Consider the following 15,926-nt stretch of genomic DNA (forward strand, 5'->3'; position numbering starts at 1 on the left):
ATAATAAAAAAAAACTTGTGGTGCAGGTGTATGATAATGGGAAGCAGGTGTACCTGGTCACAGAGCTGATGCGAGGAGGTGAACTGCTGGACAGAATCCTCAAGCAGAAGTTTTTCTCAGAAAGAGAGGCTAGTGCTGTGCTGCACACTATCACAAAGACTGTGGAATACTTGCACTGTCAAGGGGTGAGAAAACATGCATGGATAAACACAATTACATTTGTCTTGTAGATAATAACCTGCCCCTGGCAAAAAAATATGTTATTATGATTCACAGCTTATGACAGAGACTTTCTTCCCCCCTCCTCTCTAAGGGTGTTCCCCAAGGCTCTTCCCTAGACCCTATACTGTTCTAGTCGCCTCTGTTCCCTATCCTCTGTTTGCAACAGTTATTGTGATTAAATAGTTTTTATGTTGACATCTTTCCCAGAAGAACCACAATAGATATGCTTCTGAGGCCTAATATCATCCTGTAGCCTTTTATAGCACATAATAAAGCAGAGCTTGAAAAATGAAAAATGGGCTCACATCAATTCCATTAAACCACTCTTCCTTGAAATCTTACCCTGATATAATGGTAAACTGGCATTAGGGGCAATTGTAACACTTGAAGAATGAAAAATTACTCAAATCAATTAAATTAAACCACTCTTCCTTGAAAGCTAACCCCAGTATAATAGAAAATAGGGATTGAGGGCAATTGTAACACTACAAATATTTTATCACAATATTATAGATCTTTGACTTAAACACGTTCCCAAAACAAAGTGCCATATAAACTATTAATTAATATTAAAACAATAATATTATTACTTAGAGTATCATATTTGAGATGGGTTAATAAAATTGATTATTCAAGTGGTACAATTGCCTACTATGAGGCCAATTTTAACACTAAACTTGAAATTTATTATAACGACTTTTTTTATATATCTGCTGCACTATCAATGGTACAGTTACAAGTTGGCACATATAAATACTTTTGGCACCTAAAGATGGCAGGTATATTTGTAGCCGTCTGTGAATTATGCAGGAAAATTTTAATGATTTTAAAAAACCCTGGTGTTTTTTTTCTCCAAGGTTGTGCACAGGGACCTGAAGCCAAGTAATATTCTGTATGTTGACGAGTCTGGAAATCCAGAATCTCTGCGCATCTGTGATTTCGGTTTTGCCAAGCAGCTCCGGGCAGACAATGGCCTCCTCATGACACCCTGCTATACTGCCAACTTTGTAGCACCCGAGGTGAGCGTTTTTTCTCGCAGTAGACTGAGGAATTCTGTGTAGACCAGTAAACATATTAAATTCCCAATGTTTTGAACTACAGTGAAAACACATTGGCTGGGACTTTATGTGGAGTTATTTATATGAAAGGACAATTTGTTCTATGTGGCTTTAAATTTTTTGGCATCAGTGTGATGTCTTTGTGGTGCAGTTTTGAGTATTATTCTCAATAACTGTGCTGAAAGTTATCATTTTGTGTTGCAGGTACTGAAAAGACAGGGCTATGATGAGGGCTGTGACATTTGGAGTCTTGGAGTATTACTATACACTATGCTTGCTGGGTAAGAATGCACACAAACATTCACTCGCATTATTAATAAACACTGCACACACACAAAATCTGACACACCCACACTAATTTTTCCTTTGGTTTTTAATTGTCCCAGTTTTACACCATTTGCCAACGGACCAGAAGACACTCCAGAAGAGATTCTGAGTCGGATAGGGAGTGGACGCTTTACTCTGAAGGGAGGCAACTGGGACGCGGTGTCTGATGCTGCCAAAGTAGGCCATTACCCCCATCCACACAGCCGTTCAAATCACTCCGACAGGGTTTTTATTTTCTCACGTGCATTATTTTCAATGCAGGATCTGGTTTCTAAGATGCTCCATGTGGATCCTCACCAGCGACTCACAGCCAAGCAGGTCCTGAAGCATCCGTGGATCATTCAGAGAGACAAACTTCCCAACAGCCAGTTACAACATCAAGATGCCAAGCTTGTCAAGGTATCACAGCCATGAGGCTCTTAAATTTATCATAAAGAACGTAAATGGTGGTCTATTACTTCACCAACTTTCTTCTCACAGGGGGCGATGGCCGCCACATACTCAGCACTGAAGAGTTCCCAACCACCCCCTGAGCTGAAGCCCATCGAGTCCTCATTCCTGGCGCAGAGACGGGTGAAAAAGCTTCCTTCCACATCTCTGTAGAGAACGAGGGAAGCAGACATGGAGAAGTACTTCAGGCTGAATGCAGTTGTGGAAAGGATGGATGGATGAAAGGATGGATGGATGAAAGCACCACACTGAAGCTCTAAAGACTTAAGACGGTCTCTTGAACCTGCCCATGACATCAGCACTGCAGTGGAGCTGTCAAGCAACGCTAGGCAAGGGAGGTGATTGGCTGATGAAGTTTGAGGGGCGTGGCCAGTGAGGGTTCCGTTCTCCCTTAGAAGTAGTGGTGTGTGTTTATGTGTGTGTATGAGAGAGAATGAAAAGAAACCGGGTAAAGGATACTGTTATAAAATAGATGATATTCCCAATGCATTTGTCTTGGTACTGTAATACCCAAATATTAACACTGCTGAGTTTCTTTTTTATTTCTGTTTTTGTTAGGTTTGCTTTTTGTGTATTTTTTTTTTTTTACCTCTATAGTTTGTTCAAATGGATTTCATGTTAGATCTGTCTCTTTCTAGAAGCTTTTCAGTTGCTATGCTTTCCAATTGTCCAGTAGATCTCTCTTAGTCAGTCTCTTCCTAAAAGCTCAAAGTGGCCTTTAGGAGAAGCAGAGATGGTTCCGGTATAATATTTCACCCACATGGACAAGTAAAGGTTAAATATATCTTCCATAATGATCCGGTGAGCATGATCACATGACTATCAACCTAAACATAGTGGAGAATGGGAGTGCTTTCTGCATGGATTTGTACAATGCTGTCTTGTTTCTTTCTCGTTTTCCCGACCCGTCACCTTTGCTTGGTGAACCTGTCAGCACTGGTGAAGACAGTTCAGAAAATGTCGTCTTGTGTTTATTAAAGTAAAGAATGAAACAATGTGTGTATGTGAGATGACATCTGAAACTTGTGGCATGGAAAAATTTTGCTCTTGTTAGACAAGTGCTTTTTCTGGATATTGAATGCTGTCTCCTGTGTTTTGATTTTGTTGTTGTTGTTTTGCTTAAAGAGAAGTTATTTTATAAATGCACATTGAGCACAAAAGTGTCTAAATATGACAGCTAAGGAAATGATTTAATAATTGTGTATATTTTTACCTTGTCTGTCCTATTCCTTGTTCTCCCTGCGTTCAGATGCCTACTTTGGTGGAACTATCAACTGTGTTGTGCTCAGGCTGTTCTTAGCGATGCCTTGCAAATTCATGAAGCCTTGTTTTTTGCACCCTTTACCAGTCAAACACGTCTTAAAAGTATTGCTTTGCATTCCCTTTCCCACAATTCCTGAATTATTAAGAACTCTGAAAATGTCTTTGCTTGGACATAAACAATTAGAAAAGCACCTAGTTCTCATTGTTTTGATGATTAAAATTAATAGTTTTACTTGGAATAGATTGCTCCAAAATGAAAACTGTAACAATTTACTAACCCTCATGTCTTTCCAAAACTATGTTGTATGACTTTTTTTATTCCACAAAAGAAGATCTGTGGAGTGTCCAAGCTTTATTTAAGGACCAGGAATTCACTTCCATCCTATTGAAAAGAATATCATGGTCATTCAGCTATAAACAGGTTTGGAATGACATGAGGGTGAAAATTGTTCAGTCACTTTAAAAACAGTAACTGGAACAGAATTTGGAACCATGTCCAAAGTGTTAAAAAACATAGCCTGTCTCTGTAGTTCTGCATTCTGTTTCTCCCAAACCTTATTTGCTCTTTGTGTGCTATCTGGGGTTATTCTTGCTTAATCTTAAAAAAAAAAAAAGTGATTTATTTGCCTTTCCTTGAAGAAAAAAAAATGCTTTATTTACTGGGAGTCGCAGCATTCGTTCGTATTACTGTGTAAACGTGTTTGTTTCTCCTGCCTGATGTTGGGGGGGTGTTTGTTTGTGGTAAAGGGATACAAATTAACGTCCTTTGCTTTTACAGTAAAGGGGCTGAATTAAAGAACCTTCATCTTGATGACTTTCTATTAAAAGAAAAGAAAAAAGTATGCCTTGTCCTGTATTGTCTTGCTCAGTCTTTCTTTCTTTTCAGTCACTAAATCATAATTTGGCCCATGTGAGGTCTCCATCTCAATGTATTTGACCGTCTTGGGGCATATTATATTTTTAATCTTCTCATTGGATTAATATACTAAAAGTCAGAAAAATTAGAGCTTTGTACATCAGAATTTAGGCCATGATGTGGTGGGATTATTTGAGAGTCTAAATCCATAATGAATGAATGACAAAGCTCTTGTATATACAGTATCTGTCTGTTTTTAATCCTGGCCTCACTTTCTCACTCTCTCTTTCCAACTAATTTCTCTCCTCTCCAACTGTTTTGCCTGTTCCTCCTAGAAATCTCCCCTACTGTCCCTAAAATCCAGTTTTGAAATCACAGAAATAAATTACTTAAAAAAAAAAAAAAAAAAAAAAATATATATATATATATATATATATATATATATATATATAGTCAAATAGATTCAAGATAGGAAAAATATGATTTTCTTGCAGAAATGGATATAAAATAATATATAAAATTACTTGAATGATATATAGAAAGTTAAATATTTATTTTAAACTCATTCACTTCAGTCATTTCGGTTTCAAACCGATGGCTTATATGTAACAAGACAAGCTTAATTCTTTCCGGACCTAAGCATCATCTTTAATAGAATTTCATGCTGTCTCTCTCTCACTTTGTCCTCTCATTTTATGTAATCAGTAAAGTAACATCTGCAGCACCTCTCTGAACATTACTGATGATGGAATGCCTGAAATAAATCCATCATTAATCCAACATTGAGAGCACCCTTCCCTCCCTCTCTTACCAATAACTGCTCTAATCTCGGATGGAAGGGGCTTTTAAAAGGTTATTTAAAGCATGGCTAAGTGATTCTCACTTTGTACTGTCCCTTTATGTCACCACAAATGTGGCTCATAACATCACTATTGCTGCTTTACATGCGTTATATCTTCTCCAGGATAGTCCGTTTTTTTATTGCCTGTTCAGATAACACTAATAACTTTAGTGTTTAGTGTGCTTTTCTCTTGTCTTTGAAATGAGAGTATGCAAAGTATCAAAGTGGAGTTCAAATGCACAATGTGCTTGACATTTTTAATTATTCATTTACAGTTGTTTTGAAGCAGTACTGAGCCAGAGATGTTGGATTTTCCCATTATCTATAGTGTTCTTGAGGTTTGACCAAACTTCCATTGCAGTCTCTTCCCAGCATCACTGTAATGATAGGGGCTGGTTTCACATTAAAGGGATAGTTCAACCCGAAAATGAATTTATCTGCTTACCCCCAGGGCATCCAAGATGTAGGTGACTTTATTTCTTCAGTAGAACACAAACTGAAACCGTTGCAGTCTGTGGATGGCAATCATGGCTAAAACATATAACAAAAATAATAATAATAAAAAAAGAACACACAAACAAAACCAAATTAAACCCTGAGATTATCAGTCTGGTTGCATTGCATTTATGCAATACAACAGAAAAGACACAGTCACAGTCTCAAAATTTAAGATCAACATACCTTGAAGGGTTGCAAAGTTATGATGCTTTTTTTATTTATTTATATGCATTTACATGACCAGGCTCACAAAACATATAGTGTAAATATCAAGGAAAGATCCAACAAGGCGACAGACATAATTCTAATTTGAAAAAATTCTAATAAATAAAAAAATTACCATGTGTTAATCTTGAATTACCTATTTGTTCCCTAAGCCAATTTAAACATACCTATTTTTAAAACCCACTCTTACTAGAATTTATATGAATGCTCCCTTGAATAAAGAAATTATTAATTATACTATAGAATTATTAATTATAGAACAATTAAACAAATTATAGAAATTAATAATTGGTCTAAACAATATGACAATATGACAGTAAAAAATATTTTAACAGTTTGACTGTATACCGTATTACATAATTTTGATTCAATTTTGCTTCATTAAGCAAACATTGCTTCATATTTTGCTAGTGTTTTTTTAGCTTTAGCTTGAACACGAAATAATTCCCTAACAAATAGCACATTTATTGCTGTGTATTATTTCAATACGAGAATATACATAAAACGTATATTTTATGAATGCCAAGATCAGTTGCTTGGCAACAGCAGATCGTGGAATGTTGGATTTGCAAATGATCTTACATCTCTGGCTATTTATGACCTCAGCGGGGGAGGTAAAAAGTGATAGGGATGCAGAAAGATAGAATAACTTCAAAGGAAACAAGAGGGGGAAATGTGTATGAGTGTGTGTGGGGTGGGCGGTCAATTCTGCTTTCCTACAAAATGTGATATTAAGCTGTGTTGCTATGGGCAACACACAGAGGGAGGGAACAGGGTATGATCAAGCAGAGATGGTGAAAAATAACCACTTTTTGGCTTTTTTTTTATTACGTGAGTTGACGTAGATAACAGTGAGGACAGCAGAGAGTGAAAAAGAGAGAAAGAGAGGGGATGCTGAGTGGGCAGGATAACAGACGGCGAGCATCCAATCAGCTGCAGCAAAGTCAGCGTCCTTTTGTCCAATAGAGTATGACGAGTCTGCTCCAGTGTGAGCTAACAGTGCTGCTGCTGCCTTATTAATGAATGGAGCATCTCACAGGCAGCGAAACGGTTCTTGAGCTCTCTCTCCCTCAACGGAAAAGGCAGCACAAACAGAATAGTACTAGTGCTTCGCACCTCGACAGAAAACAAATGCAGCAGCCGTGCGCAAACATGAAGAAGCACCAACACGAGGATGAAAACTCTGACAGTGATGCAGAGCAGGAATCTTCTGTTCCTTTTACGGCGAATGTCCGTCCTTCTGCTTCCTCTTCCAACGTCCTCCTTCCCTCCTCTTCTCAGCGGAGATCCATCTCCATGGGAGACTTTCGTAGAGTCCCTGCTGGAAAGGTGGGCTCCGAGCCACCCTCTGCATCCGCCACAGCACCCTCATCCAAGCTGGTCACCCCCAGCTCAAGTATGGAGTTCGAAGCAGCTCGTCGACGCCTCCTGGAGGTGGAGGAGCGCCAGCGTGTCATCAGGGAGATGGAGAGACGACTGGAGGAGCTAAGGGAGGTGTTTGTGCGCTCCGAACAGGAGGTGGTGGAACATGGGGAGCTGGTGGGCCGCATCACCTCTGCCGCCCAGCAGGGTGAACTATATGTGGCGGAAAACGGACAGCGGCTGAAAAAGGGATTGCGGTTCAAACGGCACAGGCCCACCATTGTCTTCTCCTCCATGCTGGGGCTGAGAACGTGCCTCCCTTGGCCTGTTAAACTCAAATAGCCAAACATCCACTGCAAGACGGTCTTTCACCGCTGTCACTCGTCACAGCATCATCCAAGATTGTCCGAGGCTCATTTTTCTACTCGCTTTTAGTCAGGAAATGCTGAAACCTTTGCTTTGATTGAATATATTGTTACCTGAGATCTTAGACGGTGCTTCATTTGAGCCCATTGAAATGGCGCAGGCCTCATATTTGCTGCTTGAACACAAGACACTGGGCATTTTCTGTAATGCGTGTAAACTTTGCTGATGTTTAGAGCTCTGTGCATGTGTTACACTTCATGTACCTGGGGTTGCTTTGTGTGTGTGAAAGGTGTGAATGTCAGGAGCTAATCTTCCAGAAGTAGTCACTCAGGTTTCCTGTGATCGGTCCAAAACAAAAGGCTTTCTTCTGCAGAAACAGATTTAGGCCTTTCACACCAAGAACATTGACTATAACAATAACTATACAACAGCCTCGCCATCAATAGAGGATTCTGGTTGTTAGAAGCATGCGATGCAGTTATGTAGTCTGCCACTCTGAATGCTCAACTCTTTAATGTCAGGTGGATTCTAATTGAGATTTTATTATCCATCAGCTGGGAAAATTGGTTCTGAAAGTGATTCCAACAATTCTCGAGTTGTTGTGTGGACTATAGTTATAGTTCTCACTACAGTTAACATCTATGGTGTGAACGGCAGATGAATGGTCACGACTGTGACTGTATGATTTGCATACATATACTGGGGGCTTGCGAGGAGGTGCGCACATGCGCTTTGGTCCTCTTGAGTACATCTAGGGCACCCACTGAGCATGTGTGGACGGGGAAGAAAAGTGGTGATTTATCTCTCTCCATCAACGTTCCATCTGGGGCCTCTCTCATCCCCCAGTCGCTTAGCAACCTGGACCTGACTTTCATTTCCTTCAGAATGTATTTAACAGATCAAAAACTACAGCCCATGAATGACCGGCAGAGGACGTTTTGAGGTTCTTCCTGTGTGAAATCATTCACTGCAGACTGCTGGTTAGTTTGGAGTGTACACGACTGAAATTGCCTCAAAAAATGTGGTTGAAATACGTAAGTACATGGCTAAAAGCAAATGTCCTAAATGTGAGTCCCTGACCAGCTTCTAAAGCATCATACTGTCATGTGTAATGATCTAGAACTAATTCTTGTGAGAGATAACCAAACAAATATTTAATGACTACAAATGCTCAGTTCTTGCCAGAAAATCATACATTATGAATGTACAATCATAGATTATTTACCACTTCATCAGATACTATTTTCAATCTTGAACCACATGCAGAGAACAATGGAAAATCACAGGCAACACGGGATCAAAAACCTTCAAAACGAACCAGATGAAGGCATGTTAGAGAGAAAGGATGTTATGCTAACGTCTGACGCCTTCCTACCTCCGTATGCTACCTGCAAACGCTGCTTTTTTTCAGGTTTCAGGCACAACCAATATCACTCGTTTGATACTGAGTAGAAACAGGCTATTAAGTGTATCACATAATCTTTTTGGTTTGGTTATTTGGTGCAACTGCTCTCATGGAAACTTCCTGTCTCTTCTGAGTTTCCCTCTCTCTCTCTTAGAGCAAATGGCTCTGGCTCAGCCTTGTTTGAGAGGCGTGCGTTTAGGGACTTCAGCAAAAACACAGGAGACTGCTATTCTTGGCTCGAACCGGTTAATTCTGGAAGATTCTGGGCTAGGTAGAGAGAGAAAGATGATGTGATGCTGGCTATCCTTGCAAGTCTTTAGTGAGCAGGATAACCTTTCCTTCGGCAGATAAATTTATGCTGTACAGCAGGGTAAGCCAGCAGGAGCGTACATCACCACTGAGAACGTAGCCTGCACCTGGCATCTTGCCTCATTGTGTACGCAGACAGTTGCTCTACTCACTGCATCGTAAAAACACTGAATAACTGCATCGTAATATATCATTATATATAATGTATACTTTTAAAATTATATTGTTAATAATACAAATGATAATATTACTAATTACATTTAATGAGCACAGGTAATTATAGCAGAAGAACTAATATGTTGTTCTGTATTATCAGATTCTGATCAGAAGTCTTAAGTTTTTAAGCAACTATTTACTCTTATGTAACATTAATTATTAAATTGATATGCTGTGATTACAATCATTACATACACATAGAATGTCTTTTAACAGGGTCACTTTGCAATCCACTCTACTGCTGCACCTATGGTGCTTTTTGTCTCTGCAGCTCTGCGTGACACCCACGCATCTGTGTGTGACGCCGTTAGATTTGCGTCATTTGACGGGGCAGGATGCCTGCAGACCAGTCTTTATTCCTTTATACTGATCAGGCGTAAAACAAACACAATAGAAGTTGCTGAATCTCAGTTAAAGGGCTACTTGCACTTCTTTAATGACAGAACATCTCGGTGTCCTTTAAGGGTTGCTGGTCTCCCTTATTTTAGTAGGGATTTGATTTAGACAGCTGTAGATTATGCTACATTCAGGACACACGACTGATTGGCTGCTGTAGAGTGTGAAAGATGATTGAACATGGCTGCAGTGTTCTTCGGCGACATATAAAAGGAAAAACCCTTGTGTGAGGACTTGTTTTTAGCAACTAATGTTGGAATGAGGTGATGAATCCATCTGGGTTCCCCTTCAAACAATTACCATGGTAACAACAGTTTCTGTTTAAATATCTTGATTTGTAGAATAAGTGTTACTACTGTGAAACCAAAACAACAAGTGTAGTCGTGGTATTCAGTGCTTTAATATTTCAGAGTAACATTGTCCACAAACTTTTTCAGTGTACTTGGTTCCACAAGTATTCCTATTCATTTTCCCCATAGGATTTTTTTAAGTGTTCATAAGAGTCATAAGCCATGAACTAAACCAATCAGCTACAAGGTGAATCACAACATTATAAACTAAATTATAAAGAAAAAGGTACAAAAAAAAAAAAAAAAGATTTAAGCACAGTCACATAAAGTATTGAATGATACAAACTTGAATTTAATTGGTTGACTTAAAGATGCTGATTTTATAAAAATATGCATTATTTGTCTATAGAATAGAGAAACTGGCTTCATTTGTAGTGCTTAATGGAAACAGGCAATTGTTAAAGATTAATTTGCAGAATTTTGGTTAATTTAGTTTCTCTCCAGAAATTTCACTGTTGGACCGGATTATGAAAAAAAAAAAAACAAGCTGAATAAAATACCATTGATTGATTTTGGTTGGTCCGTCTTTAAAGTTGTATCATTTATCTTTCTAAATGAATCTCCTACAGAGAAAATGAATGGGATTTTTTCTTCTGGAGCTTGACTATTGTGCACTAGCATTTCCATGGTTTCACTGTGGTAATAACTACTGTAAGGTACCATGGTAAACTTTTTAAGGGATTTTTTGGTTGTGGAATTCTAGCAATGCTACCAGATGACCCTTTGGATGGTTTCTCATTGCATTCGTGATTTATAGGCTCCATTTTTTTTAAAAAGCTATCAAGAGTTAAACATTCATCAAATGCCTTATCTCGTTTACTGTATATATGTAATTCATTTACGCTGTGTGTTTTAAAGACACCTCAGACGGAGTCTCTCTCACGCACTGATTTTTGCACGGCACCTTTTATGAGTTTTGCGATGGCAGATATTAAAAGAAAAGCTTTCCCAAAGATCTCTCTGGGCCCACTTGCAGAATGAATGTAAAGTCTTTCCTTGTGTCCATCTATACAGTTATGATGCCATATCCTATAGGTTTCATCAGGTAACTCTAATCTATGTATAGAATTTTGTTGAATATCCTGTTTTATTTAGATAAGCTGATTCATTATTTCTGTAAATAATTTTCCCAAACTGGTGTAACCTTAATGCTCAACAACTATTTACAATAGCTTGTATTTTAAGAGACAGTAAAGAGAAGCTTTTCTGATAAAAATATATATATATATTTAATGGGTTTCACAAACTCTTTAAACTTAACTATTGCCTTTTACTGTATTTTTTGAACACTACTGAATAGGAATGTATCATGCTTTGACTTTATGTATTTAATGTGTTTTTCAATGTTTTAATTCTTTAAAAATGGCATTTTCTGTATTTACTGTTATTTCATTATTTGTGTTACAGAACAAGATTCAACCTTCAAAAACCTTTGTCTCCTGTCTAACACTGAAATTATGTATTTTTATTTCCTCTTTATGCTGAAATAATCACTGAATTTTTACAACATTATTTGTGTGGTTTGCTGAACAAAAAATACAGTGGGAAATAAATCAATTTCACATGCTTCTGTACATTTATCGATGACATACTGAATATCAGAATTGCTTTGACTGACCTTTTTAATGAACCTTTTTGCCTATGGAAATGCTGATCTTTCGCTAAAGAGAGAAACTAATATGCCTAATATCTATTTTAAACTGCGAGTCTCTCAGCAGAATTTGATAGGTCAACAGGACCGGAAGAAACACTTGATCGATTTCTGCTGAGATCAGTACCAACACCCTCTTTTTTTTCCCTGAGCCATCTGCCAATCTGACATACATCCACATTAGAGGAAACACAGACCACTAATGTCAGTCCACCTGACAATTAACAATTATATACGCAAAGGTCAAATGCTTCCTTGGATTAAGATTGAATTTAAATTGATTGCCTAGTCTCTTACAACAGAAAAAAAACTTGGAAAAAACACATTGTATTAGAGACTGACCATGTCTCTCTCACTCTTACCATATTCAGAGACTAAACTCACTTCAGGCAAAACTAATAATTTATTATCAATTTATTATTAAATTATCAACCTTTTGTCTTATTTTAAAGTAAAACTCTTTAATAATAATAATAATAATAAAACATCCTTAAAGCTGCTGTAGGTAACTTTTGAAAAATATATTTTTTTACATATTTGTTAAACCTGTCATTATGTCCTGACAGTAGAATATGAGACAGATAATCTGTGAAAAAAAATCAAGCTCCTCTGGCTCCTCCCAGTGGTCCTATTGCCATTTGCAGAAAGTCATCCGCTCCCGGTAAAAAAGAACCAATCAGTGCTGCGGTCCGTGACTTTGTTTGTGTTCAAAATGTAGAAAAATGTATGTGATAAGCGAGTACACCATGAATCCATTTTCCAAACCGTGTTTTTAGCCTGTCCTGAATCACTGGGGTGCACCTATAATAAGTGTTTATATTCGGACTATTTTAGATTGCTTCGGGGCTACCGCGGCGGAGTAACCCAGTACCTTTGTGATTCTTCATAGACATAAACAGAGAGAAGTAGTTCCGGCTACGATGTTCTTCCGCAAGACGCAAGCAGTTCTGTTTATTAACCGCTAGAGCGTCTAAAGTTACCTACCGCAGCTTTAAAACGTGGTCAAACTGAACGTTTTAAGGGTGCTTTTCTATTTTTACGTTTCAGAAGTAATCCTAGAGCATGCAACTTCAATAACTAAGGGCAACCATTAGTTGTTACTTCGTTTGCAGTTTATAGCCTACAAAGATTTTCAAAAAGCACTCATGTTGTTGTTAGCATAACATGATGAGGCCTTGCGTAACGTTATTAACCCCTAATGACGAAAAACTGCCATGATAATAGCCCCGATCCAATGGGTTTAGATGAATTAAAAGCTTACCTTGGTTTATCTCTGTAGCATACAGGTTTAAAAATAATCTAAGTATCCACATTTTTCCTGAGTAACCGATGAGGGCTTCTATGATGGATTTTAACTTCCGTTTAGGTGGTCGCGCATGTTCCGGTTTCCATATAATTCCATGTTTAAATCGGGGTAAAAAAAAATCGACTTAATTAAACTGAAACTGGTGTTAAATAATATGTGCTATCTATCTATCTATCTATCTATCTATCTATCTATCTATCTATCTATCTATCTATCTATCATCATGTTACAGGAGCGTTACTGTATAAAGACGGTCTGGTCTTTGTGACACTGTAAAGTGGCGATACTATGGCCCCATGTAGTTTAAAAAAAAGAAAATACGTTAATTTGATTGTGACTCGAAAACAGGGAACGGAAATGGAAAGCATCGTTGCATCCTATAGTCCTGTACTTAGTCAGTTTTTCACCGTATTTTCATAGATGTGCATTCCTAAAGCAAATATATTACGCACAGAATATTTTAAATGAATGTACCACACATCTGTGCTTTGCTAGTGTAGGCCTACGTGTATTTAAATTAGATACGGTCACTAGTCAATAAATCTGATTGAATCAGTTAGAACAGAAGTCTTGTGACAATAATTCAGTAAACGCCATTGGGCAGTCATTTCAATTATCTAATTTAACCATTTTCAAACTTTGCTTTATTTCAGAGGTGCAGATACATTATAGAGCACTGTAACTGACATCATGAAGCAACATTGAAACAGCGGAAATGCTACCAGAATATTTTATGCACACTTCTACACTTTCCTAAAATATTATCTGAAACATTTCAATGTTTTAACACTGCTACCTTCGAAGAAAACCCTTAATAGCAGGTATTTTGAATACTGGAGGCAGTAGTAGGTTCCTAGATGATGGATTACACATGGCATTCAACCAAGGAGATCTTTTGTATCATGTTGCAATCCAGTGGTTCTCATTTGCAGACCATCACAGTGACATCTGTTTCAGACTGACCTGAAACTTCCTGCACTGCACTGACCGCCTCAGCAGTGACATAACACCTGTCAATTATGCAACAGCTCAGTCAGAGGCTAAGAGCTAGCGATTTTTAATCTGATCAATTTAAGTTGAGTGCTGGCAACCGTCCATTAGACCCATCCTGGATGTACAGCTGTCAAGAAAAAAGGTACTAAAATGGATTTAAACACACATGTATCATGTGTGTGCATAATCCTTCTGCAAAAAGATCCATTTTTAATCCAGGATTTGTGGGGTGGGAAACGTAGAGTGTTTGACGATTACAGAGGGTTTATATATACAGTACAGACCAAAAGTTTGGACACACCTTCTCATTCAAAGAGTTTTCTTTATTTTCATGACTATGAAATTGAAAATTGTAGAGTCACACTGAAGGCATCAAGGGCTATTTGACCAAGAAGGAGAGTGATGGGGTGCTGCGCCAGATGACCTGGCCTCCACAGTCACCGGACCTGAACCCAATCTAGAGGGTTTTGGGGTGAGCTGGACCGCAGACAGAAGACAAAAGGGCCAACAAGTGCTAAGCATCTCTCAGGGAACTCCTTCAAGACTGTTGGAAGACCATTTCAGGTGACTACCTCTTGAAGCTCATCAAGAGAATGCCAAGAGTGTGCAAAGCAGTAATCAAAGCAAAAGATGGCTACTTTGAAGAACCTAGAATACGACATATTTTCAGTTTCACATTTTTTGTTATGTATACAGTATTGTTCAAAATAATAGCAGTACAATGTGACTAACCAGAATAATCAAGGTTTTTCGTATATTTTTTTATTGCTACGTGGCAAACAAGTTACCAGTAGGTTCAGTAGATTGTCAGAAAACAAATGAGACCCAGCATTCATGATATGCACGCTCTTAAGGCTGTGCAATTGGGCAATTAGTTGAATTAGTTGAAAGGGGTGTGTTCAAAAAAATAGCAGTGTGGCATTCAATCACTGAGGTCATCAATTTTGTGAAGAAACAGGTGTGAATCAGGTGGCCCCTATTTAAGGATGAAGCCAACACTTGTTGAACATGCATTTGAAAGCTGAGGAAAATGGGTCGTTCAAGACATTGTTCAGAAGAACAGCGTACTTTGATTAAAAAGTTGATTAGAGAGGGGGAAACCTATAAAGAGGTGCAAAAAATGATAGGCTGTTCAGCTAAAATGATCTCCAATGCCTTAAAATGGAGAGCAAAACCAGAGAGACGTGGAAGAAAACGGAAGACAACCATCAAAATGGATAGAAGAATAACCAGAATGGCAAAGGCTCAGCCAATGATCACCTCCAGGATGATCAAAGACAGTCTGGAGTTACCTGTAAGTACTGTGACAGTTAGAAGACGTCTGTGTGAAGCTAATCTATTTTCAAGAATCCCCCGCAAAGTCCCTCTGTTAAAAAAAAGGCATGTGCAGAAGAGGTTACAATTTGCCAAAGAACACATCAACTGGCCTAAAGAGAAATGGAGGAACATTTTGTGGACTGATGAGAGTAAAATTGTTCTTTTTGGGTCCAAGGGCCACAGGCAGTTTGTGAGACGACCCCCAAACTCTGAATTCAAGCCACAGTACACAGTGAAGACAGTGAAGCATGGAGGTGCAAGCATCATGATATGGGCATGTTTCTCCTACTATGGTGTTGGGCCTATTTATCGCATACCAGGGATCATGGATCAGTTTGCATATGTTAAAATACTTGAAGAGGTCATGTTGCCCTATGCTGAAGAGGACATGCCCTTGAAATTGTTGTTTCAACAAGACAATGACCCAAAACACACTAGTAAACGGGCAAAGTCTTGGTTCCAAACCAACAAAATTAATGTTATGGAGTGGCCAGCCCAATCTCCAGACCTTAATC

At 38.3% G+C, this 15,926-nt stretch overlaps 2 protein-coding genes across 9 annotated transcripts in view; both read left to right on the forward strand.

Annotated features, from left to right (window-relative positions):
* The window catches only part of LOC113117216 (ribosomal protein S6 kinase 2 alpha), a 51,302-nt gene extending 48,248 nt beyond the window's left edge, over window positions 1–3,054 (forward strand). For all 8 annotated transcript variants that reach the window (XM_026285740.1, XM_026285742.1, XM_026285744.1 and 5 more), the window contains 6 exons: window positions 27–185; window positions 1,080–1,241; window positions 1,485–1,561; window positions 1,667–1,784; window positions 1,869–2,006; window positions 2,088–3,054. In XM_026285740.1, coding sequence (XP_026141525.1) covers window positions 27–185; window positions 1,080–1,241; window positions 1,485–1,561; window positions 1,667–1,784; window positions 1,869–2,006; window positions 2,088–2,210 — 777 coding nt within the window. In that variant the 3' untranslated portion in view covers window positions 2,211–3,054. The remainder of the gene's footprint in view (window positions 1–26; window positions 186–1,079; window positions 1,242–1,484; window positions 1,562–1,666; window positions 1,785–1,868; window positions 2,007–2,087) is intronic.
* Window positions 3,055–6,018: 2,964 nt separating this feature from the next.
* LOC113117218 (uncharacterized) lies at window positions 6,019–10,397 on the forward strand. The gene has a single exon (XM_026285747.1). The coding sequence runs from the start codon at window positions 6,764–6,766 to the stop codon at window positions 7,442–7,444; it is 681 nt and encodes a 226-aa protein (XP_026141532.1). The 5' UTR covers window positions 6,019–6,763; the 3' UTR covers window positions 7,445–10,397.
* The last annotated feature ends 5,529 nt before the right edge of the window (window positions 10,398–15,926 follow it).

Source organism: Carassius auratus, chromosome 17 (genome assembly GCF_003368295.1).
Source record: "Carassius auratus strain Wakin chromosome 17, ASM336829v1, whole genome shotgun sequence".
In the NCBI taxonomy this organism is placed as follows: Eukaryota; Metazoa; Chordata; class Actinopteri; order Cypriniformes; family Cyprinidae; genus Carassius; species Carassius auratus.

Bases quoted from the DNA above. Each gene is read 5' to 3' on its own strand.
- LOC113117218 (XM_026285747.1), top strand. From the start codon at position 6,764: ATGGAGCATCTCACAGGCAGCGAAACGGTTCTTGAGCTCTCTCTCCCT.